Consider the following 17,180-nt stretch of genomic DNA (forward strand, 5'->3'; position numbering starts at 1 on the left):
GAGATCTCATTTATTTTGGGAGATTTGCAAAATATGAATTACAGAGCAGCTAGCTAGCTAAAAGCTAAGCTAGGTTGAAGTTACTGTACCCAGCGACCTTATCATAAAAAAACAAAAAACGCCATTACCATCACAATGGTCCTCTGTAGCTCAATTGGTAGAGCATGGCGCTTGTAACGCCGGGGTAGTGGGTTCGATCCCCGGGACCACCCATACGTAAAAATGTATGCACACATGACTGTAAGTCACTTTGGATAAAAGCATCTGCTAAATGGCATATTATTATACAATAAACTTGGAATAGGAGGCAACAGTCCTATAATATAATTGGCTTAACAGCCATTGTGTATTATTGAACTTTACTAATAAAATAGTACTCATAGGAGTGGGTAATTATTTACAAGTTGCTAGCTATCCCATAAAGTATGGAAAATGTATGCACTCACTAACTGTAAGTCGCTCTGGATAAGAGCGTCTGCTAAATGATTAAAATGTAAATAAATCCATCTCCGAAAACCACATTTTCATCTTGTTCTGTGGTTTGGCGTACTCCTGAGTGGCGCAGTGGTCTAAGGCACTGCATCGCAGTGCTAACTGTGCCACTAGAGATCCTGGTTCGAATCCAGGCTCTATCGCCGCCGGCCGCGACCGGGAGACTCATGGGCGGCGCACAATTGGCCCAGCGTCGTCCAGGGTAGGGGAGGGAATGGCCGGCAGGGATGTAGCTCAGTTGATAGAGCATGGCGTTTGCAACGCCAGGGTTGTGGGTTCGATTCCCACGGGGGGCCAGTATAAAAAAATATATATGTATTCACTAACTGTAAGTCGCTCTGGATAAGAGCGTCTGCTAAATGACTAAAATGTAAAATGTAAATGTTTGGTAACGTCCTTTTCTATTGACGGACTCTGCTTACACTGAAGACGCAAAGTTTGGAAAAATTCTAAATATGCGGCATCAGTTTCACAACGGAGCCTTCAACCGCCAGGGGGCGCTGCGATACAAGTCAGTTTCACAACGGAGCCTTCAACCGCCAGGGGGCGCTGCGATACCAGTCAGTTTCACAACGGAGCCTTCAACCGCCAGGGGGCGCTGCGATACCAGTCAGTTTCACAACGGAGCCTTCAACCGCCAGGGGGCGCTGCGATACCAGTCAGTTTCACAACGGAGCCTTCAACCGCCAGGGGGCGCTGCGATACCAGTCAGTTTCACAACGGAGCCTTCAACCGCCAGGGGGCGCTGCGATACCAGTCAGCTGCGGGTGGTCTCCATTGAAATCAATGACATCCTGTGCAATGCAATGGACTGCTCTGATATGTGAATGAGGCTTAAGAATTTCTGGTTTAAATCGACCCCCACCACTCGCCATCGTACAGAACTAGTTCCCAGCTGCGCCTCACAAAAGGACAGTTTGAAATGCGGCAATTAAAATGTTTATTTTGATTACCGTGCACATAGGCTTTAGTTTTTTTAACGGAATAGCCTGGAAGTTTTTTCAGCTCAGATTTACAGAGGAACATACAACATAGTTTAGTCATAGGCCTTGAATTTTTATTTTGTACATATTAAAAAAAAAAATGTATTAAAGTTCACAGTGCGGACCGAACCGAGGTCCCCGTACCAAACGGTTCGGTCCCGTGTAGCTCAGTTGGTAGAGCATGGCGCTTGCAACGCCAGGATTGTGGGTTCGATTCCCACGGGGGGCCAGTATGAAAATGTATGCACTCACTAACTGTAAGTCGCTCTGGATAAGAGCGTCTGCTAAAATGACTCAAATGTAAAAAAATATAAAAATGGTATGAATATGTGTAGTTACACCCTTATTTAAGAGTCCTACTTGATTCACAAAGAAACTGTCATGTCAGGTTTTCTAAAACCATAGCACATGGGGGATGGTACGGAGCATGCAGCAGTGTAAATCTGATTGACTGTCTATTGAGGAACCATATTACAACAAGATACAGGAAAGACAGGGCTCTGAAATAAACTAAAACAAACAGACAGAGAGAGAGAGAGACACCGACAGACAGACACACCTTTTCTATACCAGTGAAAACTTGCAACGGTCCATTATATTCTAGATATATTCTAGATATCTCTTTAATGTGTAGGTGCTTAAAGCTCTCAGGTCTACCACTCAGGAATGGTGAGGGGCCTTTTTGTGAGAATTGGTTGTGTTTGACAGTAGAACCAGTTCACCAGGTGAATTTGTTGAGAGAGAAAGAGCGAGAGCAGTTAGAGAGAGCGAGAGCAGTTAGAGAGAGAGAGAGCAGTTAGAGAGAGAGAGCGCGAGAGAGCGCAGTGAGAGAGCACAGTGAGACAGAGCGAGAGAGCGCAGTGAGAGAGAGCGAGAGAGCGCAGTGAGAGAGAGCGCAGTGAGAGAGTGCGAGAGAGCGCAGTGAGAGAGAGCGAGAGCAGTTAGAGAGAGAGAGCGCGAGAGAGCGCAGTGAGAGAGCACAGTGAGACAGAGCGAGAGAGCGCAGTGAGAGAGAGCGAGAGAGCGCAGTGAGAGAGAGCGCAGTGAGAGAGTGCGAGAGAGCGCAGTGAGAGAGCGAGAGAGCGCAGTGAGAGAGAGCGAGAGAGCGCAGTGAGAGAGAGCGAGAGAGCGCAGTGAGAGAGGGGGGCGAGAGAGCGCAGTGAGAGAGAGCGAGAGAGCGCAGTGAGAGAGAGCGAGAGAGCGCAGTGAGAGAGAGCGAGAGAGCGCAGTGAGAGAGAGCGAGAGAGCGCAGTGAGAGAGAGCTAGAGAGCGCAGTGAGAGAGAGTGCAGTGAAAGAGAGAGCGCAGTGAGAGAGAGAGAACAGTGAGAGAGAGCGCAGTGAGAGAGAGCGCAGTGAGAGAGAGCGCAGTGAGAGAGAGCGCAGTGAGAGAGAGCGCAGTGAGAGAGAGCGAGAGAGCACAGTGAGAGAGAGCGCAGTGAGAGAGAGCGAGAGAGCGCAGTGAGAGAGAGCGCAGTGAGAGAGAGAGAGAGAGAGCGCAGTTAGAGAGAGAGCGCAGTGAGAGAGAGCGAGAGAGCGCAGTGAGAGAGAGAGAGAGAGCGAGAGAGCGCAGTGAGAGAGTGAGAGCGAGAGAGCGCAGTGAGAGAGAGAGAGAGAGAGAGAGAGCGCAGTGAGAGAGAGCGAGAGAGCGCAGTGAGAGAGAGCGAGAGAGCGCAGTGAGAGAGCGCAGTGAGAGAGAACGAGAGAGCGCAGTGAGAGAGAGCGAGAGAGCGCAGTGAGAGAGAGAGAACAGTGAGAGAGAGTGCAGTGAGAGAGAGAGCGCAGTGAGAGAGAGCGAGAGAGCGCATTGAGAGAGAGCGAGAGAGCGCAGTGAGAGAGAGCGCAGTGAGAGAGAACAGTGAGAGAGAGAGCGCAGTGAGAGAGGGCGCAGTGAGAGAGAGCGCAGTGAGAGAGAGAGCGCAGTGAGAGAGAGAGCGCAGTGAGAGAGAGAGCGCAGTGAGAGAGCGCAGTGAGAGAGAGCGAGAGAGCGCAGAGAGAGAGAGAGCGAGAGAGCGCAGTGAGAGAGAGAGCGAGACAGCGCAGTGAGAGAGAGAGCGAGACAGCGCAGTGAGAGAGAGCAGTGAGAGAGCGAGCGAGAGAGCGCAGTGAGAGAGAGCGAGAGAGCGCAGTGAGAGAGAGAGCGAGAGAGCGCAGTGAGAGAGAGCGCAGTGAGAGAGAGCAGTGAGAGAGGGCGCAGTGAGAGAGCGCGAGAGCGAGAGAGCGCAGTGAGAGAGTACAGTGAGAGAGAGAGCGCAGTGAGAGAGAACAGAGAGAGCGAGCGCAGTGAGAGAGAGAGCACAGTGAGAGAGCGAGAGAGCACAGTGAGAGAGAGCGCAGTGAGAGAGAGAGCAGTGAGAGAAAGAGCGAGAGAGCGCAGTGAGAGAGAGCGGAGAGAGAGAGCGAGAGAGCGCAGTGAGAGAGCGAGAGAGCGCAGTGAGAGAGAGTGCAGTGAGAGAGAGCGAGAGAGCGCAGTGAGAGAGAGAGCGAGAGAGCGCAGTGAGAGAGCGAGAGAGCGCAGTGAGAGAGAGAGCGCAGTGAGAGAGAGAGCGCAGTGAGAGAGAGAGCGCAGTGAGAGAGAGAGCGCAGTGAGAGAGAGCAAGAGAGTGCAGTGAGAGAGAGAGAGAGAGCGCAGTGAGAGAGAGCGCAGTGAGAGAGCGCGAGAGAGCGAGAGAGCGCAGTGAGAGAGCAAGAGAGCGCAGTGAGAGAGCAGTGAGAGAGCAAGAGAGCGCAGTGAGAGAGAGCAAGAGAGCGCAGTGAGAGAGAGCGCAGTGAGAGAGAGAGCGCAGTGAGAGAGAGCACAGTGAGAGAGAGCGAGAGAGCGCAGTGAGAGAGAGCGCAGTGAGAGAGAGCGCGAGAGAGAGCGCGAGAGAGAGAGCGAGAGAGCGAGAGAGCGCAGTGAGAGACAGCGAGAGAGCGCAGTGAGAGAGAGAGCGAGAGAGCGCAGTGAGAGAGAGAGCGAGAGAGCGCAGTGAGAGAGAGAGCAGTGAGAGAGAGCGAGAGAGCGCAGTGAGAGAGAGCGAGAGAACGCAGTGAGAGAGAGCGAGAGAACGCAGTGAGAGAGAGCGCAGTGAGAGAGAGAGCACAGTGAGAGAGAGAGCGCAGTGAAAGAGAGCGCAGTGAGAGAGAGCGCAGTGAGAGAGAGAGCGCAGTGAGAGAGAGAGCGCAGTGAGAGAGAGCACAGTGAGAGAGAGCGCAGTGAGAGAGAGCGCAGTGAGAGAGAGCGCAGTGAGAGAGAGAGCGCGAGAGAGAGAGCGCAGTGAGAGAGCAAGAGAGCGAGAGCGCAGTGAGAGAGCGAGAGAGCGCAGTGAGAGAGAGAGCGAGAGAGCGCAGTGAGAGAGAGCGCAGTGAGAGAGAGAGCGCGAGAGAGAGAGCGCAGTGAGAGAGCGAGAGAGCGAGAGCGCAGTGAGAGAGAGCGCAGTGAGAGAGTACAGTGAGAGCGAGCGCAGTGAGAGAGAGAGCACAGTGAGAGGGCGAGAGAGCACAGTGAGAGAGAGCGCAGTGAGAGAGAGAGCAGTGAGAGAGAGAGCGAGAGAGCGGAGAGAGAGAGCGAGAGAGCGCAGTGAGAGAGCGAGAGAGCGCAGTGAGAGAGAGCGAGAGAGCGCAGTGAGAGAGAGCGAGAGAGCGCAGTGAGAGAGAGAGCGCAGTGAGAGAGAGAGCGCAGTGAGAGAGAGCAAGAGAGTGCAGTGAGAGAGAGAGAGAGAGAGCGCAGTGAGAGAGAGCGCAGTGAGAGAGCGAGAGAGCGCAGTGAGAGAGCGCGAGAGCGCAGTGAGAGAGCAAGAGAGCGCAGTGAGAGAGAGCAAGAGAGCGCAGTGAGAGAGAGCAAGAGAGCGCAGTGAGAGAGAGCGCAGTGAGAGAGAGAGCGCGAGAGAGAGAGCGCAGTGAGAGAGAGAGCGCAGTGAGAGAGAGCACAGTGAGAGAGAGCACAGTGAGAGAGAGCACAGTGAGAGAGAGCGAGAGAGCGCAGTGAGAGAGAGCGAGAGAGCGCAGTGAGAGAGAGAGCGAGAGAGCGCAGTGAGAGAGAGAGCGCAGTGAGAGAGAGAGCGCGAGAGAGAGAGCGCAGTGAGAGAGCGAGAGCGCAGTGAGAGAGAGCGCAGTGAGAGAGTACAGTGAGAGTGAGCGCGCAGTGAGAGAGAGAGCACAGTGAGAGGGCGAGAGAGCACAGTGAGAGAGAGCGCAGTGAGAGAGAGAGCAGTGAGAGAGAGAGCGAGAGAGCGCAGTGAGAGAGAGCGGAGAGAGAGAGCGAGAGAGCGCAGTGAGAGAGCGAGAGAGCGCAGTGAGAGAGAGCGAGAGAGCGCAGTGAGAGAGAGAGCGAGAGAGCGCAGTGAGAGAGAGCGCAGTGAGAGAGAGAGCGCAGTGAGAGAGAGAGCGCAGTGAGAGAGAGCAAGAGAGTGCAGTGAGAGAGAGAGAGAGCGCAGTGAGAGAGAGCGCAGTGAGAGAGCGCGAGAGAGCGAGAGAGCGCAGTGAGAGAGCGAGAGAGCGCAGTGAGAGAGCGAGAGAGCGCGAGAGCGCAGTGAGAGAGCAAGAGAGCGCAGTGAGAGAGAGCAAGAGAGCGCAGTGAGAGAGAGCGCAGTGAGAGAGAGAGCACAGTGAGAGAGAGAGCGCAGTGAGAGAGAGCACAGTGAGAGAGAGCACAGTGAGAGAGAGCACAGTGAGAGAGAGCGAGAGAGCGCAGTGAGAGAGAGCGCGCGAGAGAGAGAGCGCAGTGAGAGAGCGAGAGAGCGAGAGAGCGAGAGAGCGCCGTGAGAGAGAGAGCGAGAGAGCGCAGTGAGAGAGAGCAGTGAGAGAGAGCGCAGTGAGAGAGAGAGCAGTGAGAGAGAGCGAGAGAACGCAGTGAGAGAGAGAGCGCAGTGAGAGAGAGAGCGCAGTGAGAGAGAGAGCAGTGAGAGAGAGCGAGAGAACGCAGTGAGAGAGAGCGCAGTGAGAGAGAGAGCGCAGTGAGAGAGAGAGCGCAGTGAGAGAGAGACCGCAGTGAGAGAGAGAGCGCAGTGAGAGAGAGAGCGCAGTGAGAGAGCGCAGTGAGAGAGAGAGCGCAGTGAGAGAGAGAGCGCAGTGAGAGAGAGAGCGCAGTGAGAGAGAGAGCGCAGTGAGAGAGAGCACAGTGAGAGAGAGCGAGAGAGCGCAGTGAGAGAGAGCGCAGTGAGAGAGAGAGCGTGAGAGAGAGAGCGCAGTGAGAGAGCGAGAGAGCGAGAGCGCAGTGAGAGAGAGAGCGCAGTGAGAGAGCGCAGTGAGAGAGAACGAGAGAGCGCAGTGAGAGAGAGCGAGAGAGCGCAGTGAGAGAGAGAGAACAGTGAGAGAGAGTGCAGTGAGAGAGAGAGTGCAGTGAGAGAGAGCGAGAGAGCGCATTGAGAGAGAGCGAGAGAGCGCAGTGAGAGAGAGCGCAGTGAGAGAGAACAGTGAGAGAGAGAGCGCAGTGAGAGAGGGCGCAGTGAGAGAGAGCGCAGTGAGAGAGAGAGCGCAGTGAGAGAGAGAGCGCAGTGAGAGAGAGAGCGCAGTGAGAGAGAGAGCGCAGTGAGAGAGAGCGAGAGAGCGCAGAGAGAGAGAGAGCGAGAGAGCGCAGTGAGAGAGAGCGAGACAGCGCAGTGAGAGAGAGAGCGAGACAGCGCAGTGAGAGAGAGCAGTGAGAGAGCGAGCGAGAGAGCGCAGTGAGAGAGAGAGCGAGAGAGCGCAGTGAGAGAGAGAGCGAGAGAGCGCAGTGAGAGAGAGAGCGAGAGAGCGCAGTGAGAGAGAGCGCAGTGAGAGAGAGCAGTGAGAGAGGGCGCAGTGAGAGAGCGCGAGAGCGAGAGAGCACAGTGAGAGAGTACAGTGAGAGAGAGAGCGCAGTGAGAGAGAACAGAGAGAGCGAGCGCAGTGAGAGAGAGAGCACAGTGAGAGAGAGAGAGAGCACAGTGAGAGAGAGCGCAGTGAGAGAGAGAGCAGTGAGAGAAAGAGCGAGAGAGCGCAGTGAGAGAGAGCGGAGAGAGAGAGCGAGAGAGCGCAGTGAGAGAGCGAGAGAGCGCAGTGAGAGAGAGTGCAGTGAGAGAGAGCGAGAGAGCGCAGTGAGAGAGAGAGCGAGAGAGCGCAGTGAGAGAGAGCGAGAGAGCGCAGTGAGAGAGAGAGCGCAGTGAGAGAGAGAGCGCAGTGAGAGAGAGCAAGAGAGTGCAGTGAGAGAGAGAGAGAGAGCGCAGTGAGAGAGAGCGCAGTGAGAGAGCGCGAGAGAGCGAGAGAGCGCAGTGAGAGAGCAAGAGAGCGCAGTGAGAGAGCAGTGAGAGAGCAAGAGAGCGCAGTGAGAGAGAGCAAGAGAGCGCAGTGAGAGAGAGCGCAGTGAGAGAGAGAGCGCAGTGAGAGAGAGAGCGCAGTGAGAGAGAGCACAGTGAGAGAGAGCACAGTGAGAGAGAGCGAGAGAGCGCAGTGAGAGAGAGCGCAGTGAGAGAGAGCGCGAGAGAGAGCGCGAGAGAGAGAGCGAGAGAGCGCAGTGAGAGAGAGCGAGAGAGCGCAGTGAGAGAGAGAGCGAGAGAGCGCAGTGAGAGAGAGAGCGAGAGAGCGCAGTGAGAGAGAGAGCAGTGAGAGAGAGAGAGCGCAGTGAGAGAGAGCGAGAGAACGCAGTGAGAGAGAGCGCAGTGAGAGAGAGAGCGCAGTGAGAGAGAGAGCACAGTGAGAGAGAGAGCACAGTGAAAGAGAGCGCAGTGAGAGAGAGCGCAGTGAGAGAGAGAGCGCAGTGAGAGAGAGCAGTGAGAGAGAGCGCAGTGAGAGAGAGCGCAGTGAGAGAGAGAGCGCGAGAGAGAGAGCGCAGTGAGAGAGCGAGAGAGCGAGAGCGCAGTGAGAGAGCGAGAGAGCGCAGTGAGAGAGAGAGCGAGAGAGCGCAGTGAGAGAGAGCGCAGTGAGAGAGAGAGCGCGAGAGAGAGAGCGCAGTGAGAGAGCGAGAGAGCGAGAGCGCAGTGAGAGAGTACAGTGAGAGCGAGCGCAGTGAGAGAGAGAGAGCACAGTGAGAGGGCGAGAGAGCACAGTGAGAGAGAGCGCAGTGAGAGAGAGAGCAGTGAGAGAGAGAGCGAGAGAGCGCAGTGAGAGAGAGCGGAGAGAGAGAGCGAGAGAGCGCAGTGAGAGAGCGAGAGAGCGCAGTGAGAGAGAGCGAGAGAGCGCAGTGAGAGAGAGCGAGAGAGCGCAGTGAGAGAGAGAGCGCAGTGAGAGAGAGCAAGAGAGTGCAGTGAGAGAGAGAGAGAGAGAGCGCAGTGAGAGAGAGCGCAGTGAGAGAGCGAGAGAGCGCAGTGAGAGAGCGAGAGAGCGCAGTGAGAGAGCGAGAGAGCAAGAGAGCGCAGTGAGAGAGAGCAAGAGAGCGCAGTGAGAGAGAGCAAGAGAGCGCAGTGAGAGAGAGCGCAGTGAGAGAGAGAGCGCGAGAGAGAGAGCGCAGTGAGAGAGAGAGCGCAGTGAGAGAGAGCACAGTGAGAGAGAGCACAGTGAGAGAGCACAGTGAGAGAGAGCGAGAGAGCGCAGTGAGAGAGAGAGAGAGAGCGCAGTGAGAGAGAGAGCGAGAGAGCGCAGTGAGAGAGAGAGCGCAGTGAGAGAGAGAGCGCGAGAGAGAGCGCAGTGAGAGAGCGAGAGAGCGAGAGCGCAGTGAGAGAGAGCGCAGTGAGAGAGTACAGTGAGAGTGAGCGCGCAGTGAGAGAGAGAGCACAGTGAGAGGGCGAGAGAGCGCAGTGAGAGAGAGAGCAGTGAGAGAGAGAGCGAGAGAGCGCAGTGAGAGAGAGCGGAGAGAGAGAGCGAGAGAGCGCAGTGAGAGAGCGAGAGAGCGCAGTGAGAGAGAGCGAGAGAGCGCAGTGAGAGAGAGAGCGAGAGAGCGCAGTGAGAGAGAGCGAGAGAGCGCAGTGAGAGAGAGAGCGCAGTGAGAGAGAGAGCGCAGTGAGAGAGAGCAAGAGAGTGCAGTGAGAGAGAGAGAGAGCGCAGTGAGAGAGAGCGCAGTGAGAGAGCGCGAGAGAGCGAGAGAGCGCAGTGAGAGAGCGAGAGAGCGCAGTGAGAGAGCGAGAGAGCGCGAGAGCGCAGTGAGAGAGCAAGAGAGCGCAGTGAGAGAGAGCAAGAGAGCGCAGTGAGAGAGAGCGCAGTGAGAGAGAGAGCACAGTGAGAGAGAGAGCGCAGTGAGAGAGAGCACAGTGAGAGAGAGCACAGTGAGAGAGAGCGAGAGAGCGCAGTGAGAGAGAGCGCAGTGAGAGAGAGCGCGCGAGAGAGAGAGCGCAGTGAGAGAGCGAGAGAGCGAGAGAGCGAGAGAGCGAGAGAGCGCCGTGAGAGAGAGAGCGCAGTGAGAGAGAGCAGTGAGAGAGAGCGCAGTGAGAGAGAGAGCAGTGAGAGAGAGCGAGAGAACGCAGTGAGAGAGAGCGCAGTGAGAGAGAGAGCGCAGTGAGAGAGAGAGCGCAGTGAGAGAGAGACCACAGTGAGAGAGAGACCACAGTGAGAGAGAGACCACAGTGAGAGAGAGAGCGCAGTGAGAGAGAGAGCGCAGTGAGAGAGAGAGCGCAGTGAGAGAGAGAGCGCAGTGAGAGAGAGAGCGCAGTGAGAGAGAGAGCGCAGTGAAAGAGAGCGCAGTGAGAGAGAGAGCGCAGTGAGAGAGAGAGCGCAGTGAGAGAGAGAGCGCAGTGAGAGAGAGCACAGTGAGAGAGAGCGCGAGAGCGCAGTGAGAGAGAGCGCAGTGAGAGAGAGAGCGTGAGAGAGAGAGCGTGAGAGAGCGAGAGAGCGAGAGCGCAGTGAGAGAGAGAGCGCAGTGAGAGAGAGCGCGCAGTGAGAGAGAGCGCAGTGAGAGAACAATGAGAGAGAGCGCAGTGAGAGAGAGAGCGCAGTGAGAGAGAGAGCGAGAGAGCGCAGTGAGAGAGAGAGCGAGAGCGCAGTGAGAGAGAGAGCGAGAGAGCGCAGTGAGAGAGAGAGCGAGAGAGCGCAGTGAGAGAGAGAGCGAGAGAGCGCAGTGAGAGAGAGAGCAGTGAGAAAGAGCACAGTGAGAGAGAGAGTGCAGTGAGAGAGAGCGCAGTGAGAGAGAGAGCGCAGTGAGAGAGAGAGCAGTGAGAAAGAGCACAGTGAGAGAGAGAGTGCAGTGAGAGAGAGCGCAGTGAGAGAGAGAGCGCAGTGAGAGAGAGAGAGGAAATCTTTGACTATGTACAGACTCAGTGAGCATAGCCGACGGCAGACCTGGCTCTCAAGAGAAGACAGGCTATGTGCACACTGCCCACAAAATGAGGTGGAAACTGAGCTGCACTTCCTAACTTCCTGCCAAATGTATGACCATATTAGAGACACATATTTCCCTCAGATTACACAGACCCGCAAAGAATTTGAAAACAAACCCAATTTTGATAAACTCCCATATCTATTGGGTGAAATACCACAGTGTGCCATCACAGCTGCAAGATTTGTGACCTGTTGCCACAAGAAAAGGGCAACCAGTGAAGAACAAACACCATTGTAAATACAACCCATATTTATGTTGATTTATTTTCCCTTTGTACTTTAAGTATTTTCATATCATTACAACACTGTATATAGAGATAATATGACATTTGAAACGTCTTTATTCTTTTGGAACTGTTGAGAGTGTAATGTTTACTGTTAATATTTATTGATTATTTCACTTTTGTTTATTATCTACTTCACTTGCTTTGGCAACTTTAACATACGTTTCCCATGCCAATAAAGCAGCTTAAATTGAATTGAAATTGAGAGAGAGAGGGATGGAGTGAAAGATGTTAGAGAGGGAGAGCAGTTAGAGAGAGGGAGAGAGAGAGCAGTTAGAGAGAGAGAGAGGGAGTTAGAAAGAGGGATGTTAACTGTACCTGTAGCCTCTCCTTTGGTCTCTGCTCCCAGGAGGTCCAGTTCAGCTTTCATCCCACTGGGGGAGGAGGGAGTCAGGTACCCAAACGGCCCCTCGGATCCTCCAGGCTTCAGCAGGTCCTCCGGGGCCAAACCCTCCATCAACTCACTACCTGCCCCAGGGAGGGTGCTCAGGGCCTGGGTCGACAACGAGGACGGGTCGTGGTGTCTGGGAGAACCAGTGCTCATCATGGGAGGTTTGGAGACAGAGCTGGAGAGAGGTTTTTGAGGAAAGGAGCGCCCTCCCAGCAGAGACGACGACACACCACCAACCAAAGTGTCCAGCTGGTAGGGTTTGTGTGGCAAGGCATGGTGGGAGTTCTCAGGCTTTGGGGACTGGGAGACTGCTGGTGCTGCTGCTAGCTGGGCTATGGGCCCTGTGTCCTCAGCGGTCTCCTGCTTAATCCTCTTCACCGACTCAGACCCCCCAGGGGGACCCCTCTTCCTGGGTCTGTGATGAGGCTCGTAGTCCATGTCTCCATCCTCGTCCGTCGTGGCTGAGGACTCGCAGACGATATCGAACAGGTTGCTGTTATACTCCTCCGTGTTGTCGTCCGCCTCGGTGTTGTCGTCGCTGCAGTTGGAGAAGTCGCAGGAGTCCCGGGTCTGGCTGCTGTCGCCCCCCTTGGCCTTGGTGGATCGGCCCAGAAACCTCTCTCCTCCTGGGCTGCTCTGGCGGGCCGAGGCCCCTCCCTGGACACTGAGGCTGTCGGAGTTGATGCTACGGCTGTCCTGGTAGCAGCCACCCTGCTCCTTTAGAATCAGAATCACCAAGTACATTTTACATGGACCAGGAATTTGACCTGGTGGAATGGCGCTGACAACAATTAACAGAATATACAGAGAATACAGTTTATTCTGAAAGTATTCAGACCCCTTGACTTTTTACACATTGTTATGTTACAGCCTTTCTCTAAAATTGATTAAATTCATTTTTCCCCTCATCAATCTACACACAATATCCCATAATGTCAAAGCAAAAACTGGTTTTTAGATATGTTTGCAAATGTATTAAAAATAAAAAACAGAACCTTTTTACATAAGTAATCAGACACTTTGCTATGAGACTCGAAATTGAGCTCAGGTGCATCCTGTTTCCATTGATCATCCTTGAGATATTTCTACAACTTGGAGTCCACCTGTGGTAAATTCAATTGATTGGACATGATTTGGAAAAGGTACACACCTGTCTATATAAAGGTCCCACAGTTGACAGTACATGTCAGAGCAAAAACCAAGCCATGAGGTCGAAGGAATTGTCCGTAGAGCTCCGAGACAGGATTGTGTCAAGGCACAGATCTGGGGAAGGGTACCAAAACATTCTGCAGCATTCAAGGTCCCCAAGAACACAGTGGCCTCCATCATTCTTAAATGAAAGAAGTTTGGAACCACCAAGACTCTTCCTAGAGCTGGCCGCCCGGCCAAATTGAGCAATCAGGGGAGAAGGGCCTTGGTCAGGGAGGTGACCAAGAACCCGATGGTCATTCTGACAGAGCTCCAGAGTTCCTCTGTGGAGATGGGAGAACCTTCCAGAAGGACAACCATCTCTTCAGCACTCCACCAATCAGGCATTTATGGTAGAGTGGCCAGACGGAAGCCACTCTTCAGTAAAAAGGCACATGACAGCCCGCTTGGAGTTTGCCAAAAGGCACCTAAAGGACTCTGACCATGAGAAACAAGATTCTCTGGTCTGATGAAACCAAGATTGACTCTTTGGCCTGAATGCCAAGCGTCACATCGGGAGGCAACCTGGCACCATCCCTACGGTGAAGCATGGTGGTGGCAGCATCATGCTGTGGGGATGTTTTTCAGTGGCAGGGACTGGGAGACTACTCAGGATCGAGGGAAAGGAACAGAGCAAAGAACAGAGATACTTAATGAAAACCTGCTCCAGCTCGCTCAGGACCTCAAACTGGGGCAAAGGTTCACCTTCCAACAGGAAAACGACCCTAAGCACAAGACAACGCAGGAGTGGCTTCAGGACAAGTCTCTGAATGTCCTTGAGTGGCCCAGCCAGAGCCCAGACTTGAACCCGATCGAACATCTCTGGAGAGACCTGAAAATAGCTGTGCAGCGACGCTCCCCATCCAACCTGAGAGAGCTTGAGAGGATCTGCAGAGAAGAATGGGAGAAACTCCCCAAATACAGGTGTGCCAAGCTTGTAGCGTCATACCCTAGAAGACTCGAGGCTGTATTCGCTGCCAAAGGTGCTTCAACAAAGTAACGAGTAAAGGGTCTGAATACTTATGTAAATTTGATTTCAGTTTCTTTCTTTTTTTTTATATATAACGTGTGCAAACATTTCTAAAAACCTGTTTTTGCTTTGTCATTATAGGGTAATGTTGATTGATTGATGAGGGGGGAAAAAAAAACTTTATCCATTTTAGAATAAGGCTGTAACGAAACAAAATGTGGAAAAAGTCAAGGGGTCTGAATACTTTCCGTACGCACGGTATATATGGTCTTTCTATAACCTAGGGCACCAGTGAGGATTTCCTGGACAACTCATTGATAATAATCTGACAATGTTTTAATGTCATTACATGAAGATGGGGGGGATCATAATCAATAACATCATAGCTATCTATAATGAACAACATGATGATTTAAAACCTGTTTAACCCTTTATCATGGTTGGTGTCTTGACGGATTTGTCCAAAATCGTGTGACATAAAACATTACTTTTCTGACCTTGAATATTTGGCAGTGTAAATTGACGTTATATCATATTAAGAATTAAAATCAGCTTAAATTAGACATTGAACTTGATCCCTGTATCTAGCTGTTGGACAGTTTTTGTATAGAGATCTCAGAAATGCAGTGTAACTATGTAACATTTAGTGTTTTCTTATGTTAATACAGTTTTTATGGACACACAAATAAATGGAACGCTTCTAACGGCAAGAGTCACCTTACCTTGATCCTTAAAACCTACATCGATACTTTCATTAACGTGGGTTCTTCAATAATTATGCATAATGCTTGTTGGATGTGCATTTGATGTCCAGCTGATTAATTACGCGGTGATATTTTCACACATCTGATTTCAGCAAGGAATTTTCCGAATGACAGTCAAACGACGAACAGCTGATGTGATTGTGCATGCCAAGCAACAGGCCAAGCGCTGGAAAAAAGGTGTTTGAGGAACGTCAAGAATATTTTGGTGTCTCAATCTGTGCACACCGGTGAAGACAGTTGTGCCTGGATCCACATTGGATCTAATATCCCTAGCGAATTGATGTTGATAATTTGGTGTTGTCTGCTCGATTTACAGCAGGATCTCGTTAGATTCAACAGAGAAAGCATCAAGGTAATGACTTCATGTTTTCATATGTTTTAGTGCCTTGGATTGGACACAGAGTCTACTGTGCACAACTGTGTAGGATAGACTATTGCTCAACACCCAACACTATTACTATTAAATATTCTGGATATAATGACAACAAATGACATAGCCTAGATGGCTTCTTCACAGTATGATATGGTAATGAAATAACAGGACAATTTGTTTTCCATGTTACACCTACAATTTTAAAAACAATACAAGGAGCTTGAGAGATGTTTGTTTACTGTCGCTTCAATGGAAGGGCGTTGAGCTACTCTGTTGAAGGGCGTTGAGCTACTCTGTGGAAGGGCGTTGAGCTACTCTGTTGAGCTACTCTGTGGAAGGGCGTTGAGCTACTCTGTGGAAGGGCGTTGAGCTACTCTGTGGAAGGGCGTTGAGCTACTCGGTTGAAGGGCGTTGAGCTACTCGGTTGAAGGGCGTTGAGCTACTCGGTTGAAGGGCGTTGAGCTACTCGGTTGAAGGGCGTTGAGCTACTCGGTTGAAGGGCGTTGAGCTACTCTGTTGAATGGCGTTGAGCTACTCGGTTGAGCTACTCTGTTGAAGGGCGTTGAGCTACTCTGTTGAGCTACTCTGTTGAAGGGCGTTGAGCTACTCTGTTGAAGGGCGTTGAGCTACTCTGTTGAAGGGCGTTGAGCTACTCTGTTGAAGGGCGTTGAGCTACTCAGATGAAGGGCGTTGAGCTACTCAGATGAAGGGCGTTGAGCTACTCTGTTGAAGGGCGTTGAGCTACTCGGTTGAAGGGCGTTGAGCTACTCGGTTGAAGGGCGTTGAGCTACTCGGTTGAAGGGCGTTGAGCTACTCGGTTGAAGGGCGTTGAGCTACTCGGTGGCGGTAAAACCATATGGTTATTCTGAGGACGACAACATCTGTTGGCTTCAACTTGGCTTTCCATACAAATCCTTCCATTAAAAAAGGAACCTGGTTTTTGGTCACTTTCTCATTATAATAAAACAGCGATGGTGAGATTCAAGCTACATGGCTTTATTATGTGCCCCTACATCTGCATTGCTTGCTGTTTGGGGTTTTAGGCTGTGTTGTTGTATAAGCACATTGTGACATCTGCTGATGTAAAAAGGGCTTTATACAGTGGGGGAAAAAAGTATTTAGTCAGCCACCAATTGTGCAAGTTCTCCCACTTAAAAAGATGAGAGAGGCCTGTAATTTCCATCATAGGTACACGTCAACTATGACAGACAAATTGAGAAAAAAAATCCAGAAAATCACATTGTAGGATTTTTAATGAATTTATTTGCAAATTATGGTGGAAAATAAGTATTTGGTCACCTACAAACAAGCAAGATTTCTGGTTCTCACAGACCTGTAACTTCTTTAAGAGGCTCCTCTGTCCTCCACTCGTTACCTGTATTAATGGCACCTGTTTGAACTTGTTATCAGTATAAAAGACACCTGTCCACAACCTCAAACAGTCACACTCCAAACTCCACTATGGCCAAGACCAAAGAGCTGTCAAAGGACACCAGAAACAAAATTGTAGACCTGCACCAGGCTGGGAAGACTGAATCTGCAATAGGTAAGCAGCTTGGTTTGAAGAAATCAACTGTGGGAGCAATTATTAGGAAATGGAAGACATACAAGACCACTGATATTCTCCCTCGATCTGGGGCTCCACGCAAGATCTCACCCTGTGGGGTCAAAATGATCACAAGAACGGTGAGCAAAAATCCCAGAACCACACGGGGGGACCTAGTGAATGACCTGCAGAGAGCTGGGACCAAAGTAACAAAGCCTACCATCATTAACACACTACGCCGCCAGGGACTCAAATCCTGCAGTGCCAGACGTGTCCCCCTGCTTAAGCCAGTACATGTCCAGGCCCGTCTGAAGTTTGCTAGAGTGCATTTGGATGATCCAGAAGAGGATTGGGAGAATGTCATATGGTCAGATGAAACCAAAATAGAACTTTTTGGTAAAAACTCAACTCGTCGTGTTTGGAGGACAAAGAATGCTGAGTTGCATCCAAAGAACACCATACCTACTGTGAAGCATGGGGGTGGAAACATCATGCTTTGGGGCTGTTTTTCTGCAAAGGGACCAGGACGACTGATCCGTGTAAAGGAAAGAATGAATGGGGCCATGTATCGTGAGATTTTGAGTGAAAACCTCCTTCCATCAGCAAGGGCATTGAAGATGAAACATGGCTGGGTCTTTCAGCATGACAATGATCCCAAACACACCGCCCGGGCAACGAAGGAGTGGCTTCGTAAGAAGCATTTCAAGGTCCTGGAGTGGCCTAGCCAGTCTCCAGATCTCAACCCCATAGAAAATCTTTGGAGGGAGTTGAAAGTCCGTGTTGCCCAGCGACAGCCCCAAAACATCACTGCTCTAGATGAGATCTGCATGGAGGAATGGGCCAAAATACCAGCAACAGTGTGTGAAAACCTTGTGAAGACTTACAGAAAACGTTTGACCTGTGTCATTGCCAACAAAGGGTATATAACAAAGTATTGAGAAACTTTTGTTATTGACCAAATACTTATTTTCCACCATAATTTGCAAATAAATTCATTAAAAATCCTAC

General features: G+C 51.7%; 1 protein-coding gene across 3 annotated transcripts in view; it reads right to left on the reverse strand.

Moving 5' to 3' along the window:
* LOC311118543 (uncharacterized protein) overlaps positions 1-17,180 on the reverse strand; it is a 45,763-nt gene that overhangs the window by 20,480 nt on the left and 8,103 nt on the right. For all 3 annotated transcript variants that reach the window (XM_084193336.1, XM_084193335.1, XM_084193334.1), the window contains exon 3: positions 11,259-12,048. In XM_084193336.1, coding sequence (XP_084049462.1) covers positions 11,259-12,048 — 790 coding nt within the window. The remainder of the gene's footprint in view (positions 1-11,258; positions 12,049-17,180) is intronic.

The sequence above is a fragment of the Coregonus lavaretus genome, assembly GCF_964263955.1.
Source record: "Coregonus lavaretus genome assembly, contig: HAP1_SCAFFOLD_236, whole genome shotgun sequence".
In the NCBI taxonomy this organism is placed as follows: Eukaryota; Metazoa; Chordata; class Actinopteri; order Salmoniformes; family Salmonidae; genus Coregonus; species Coregonus lavaretus.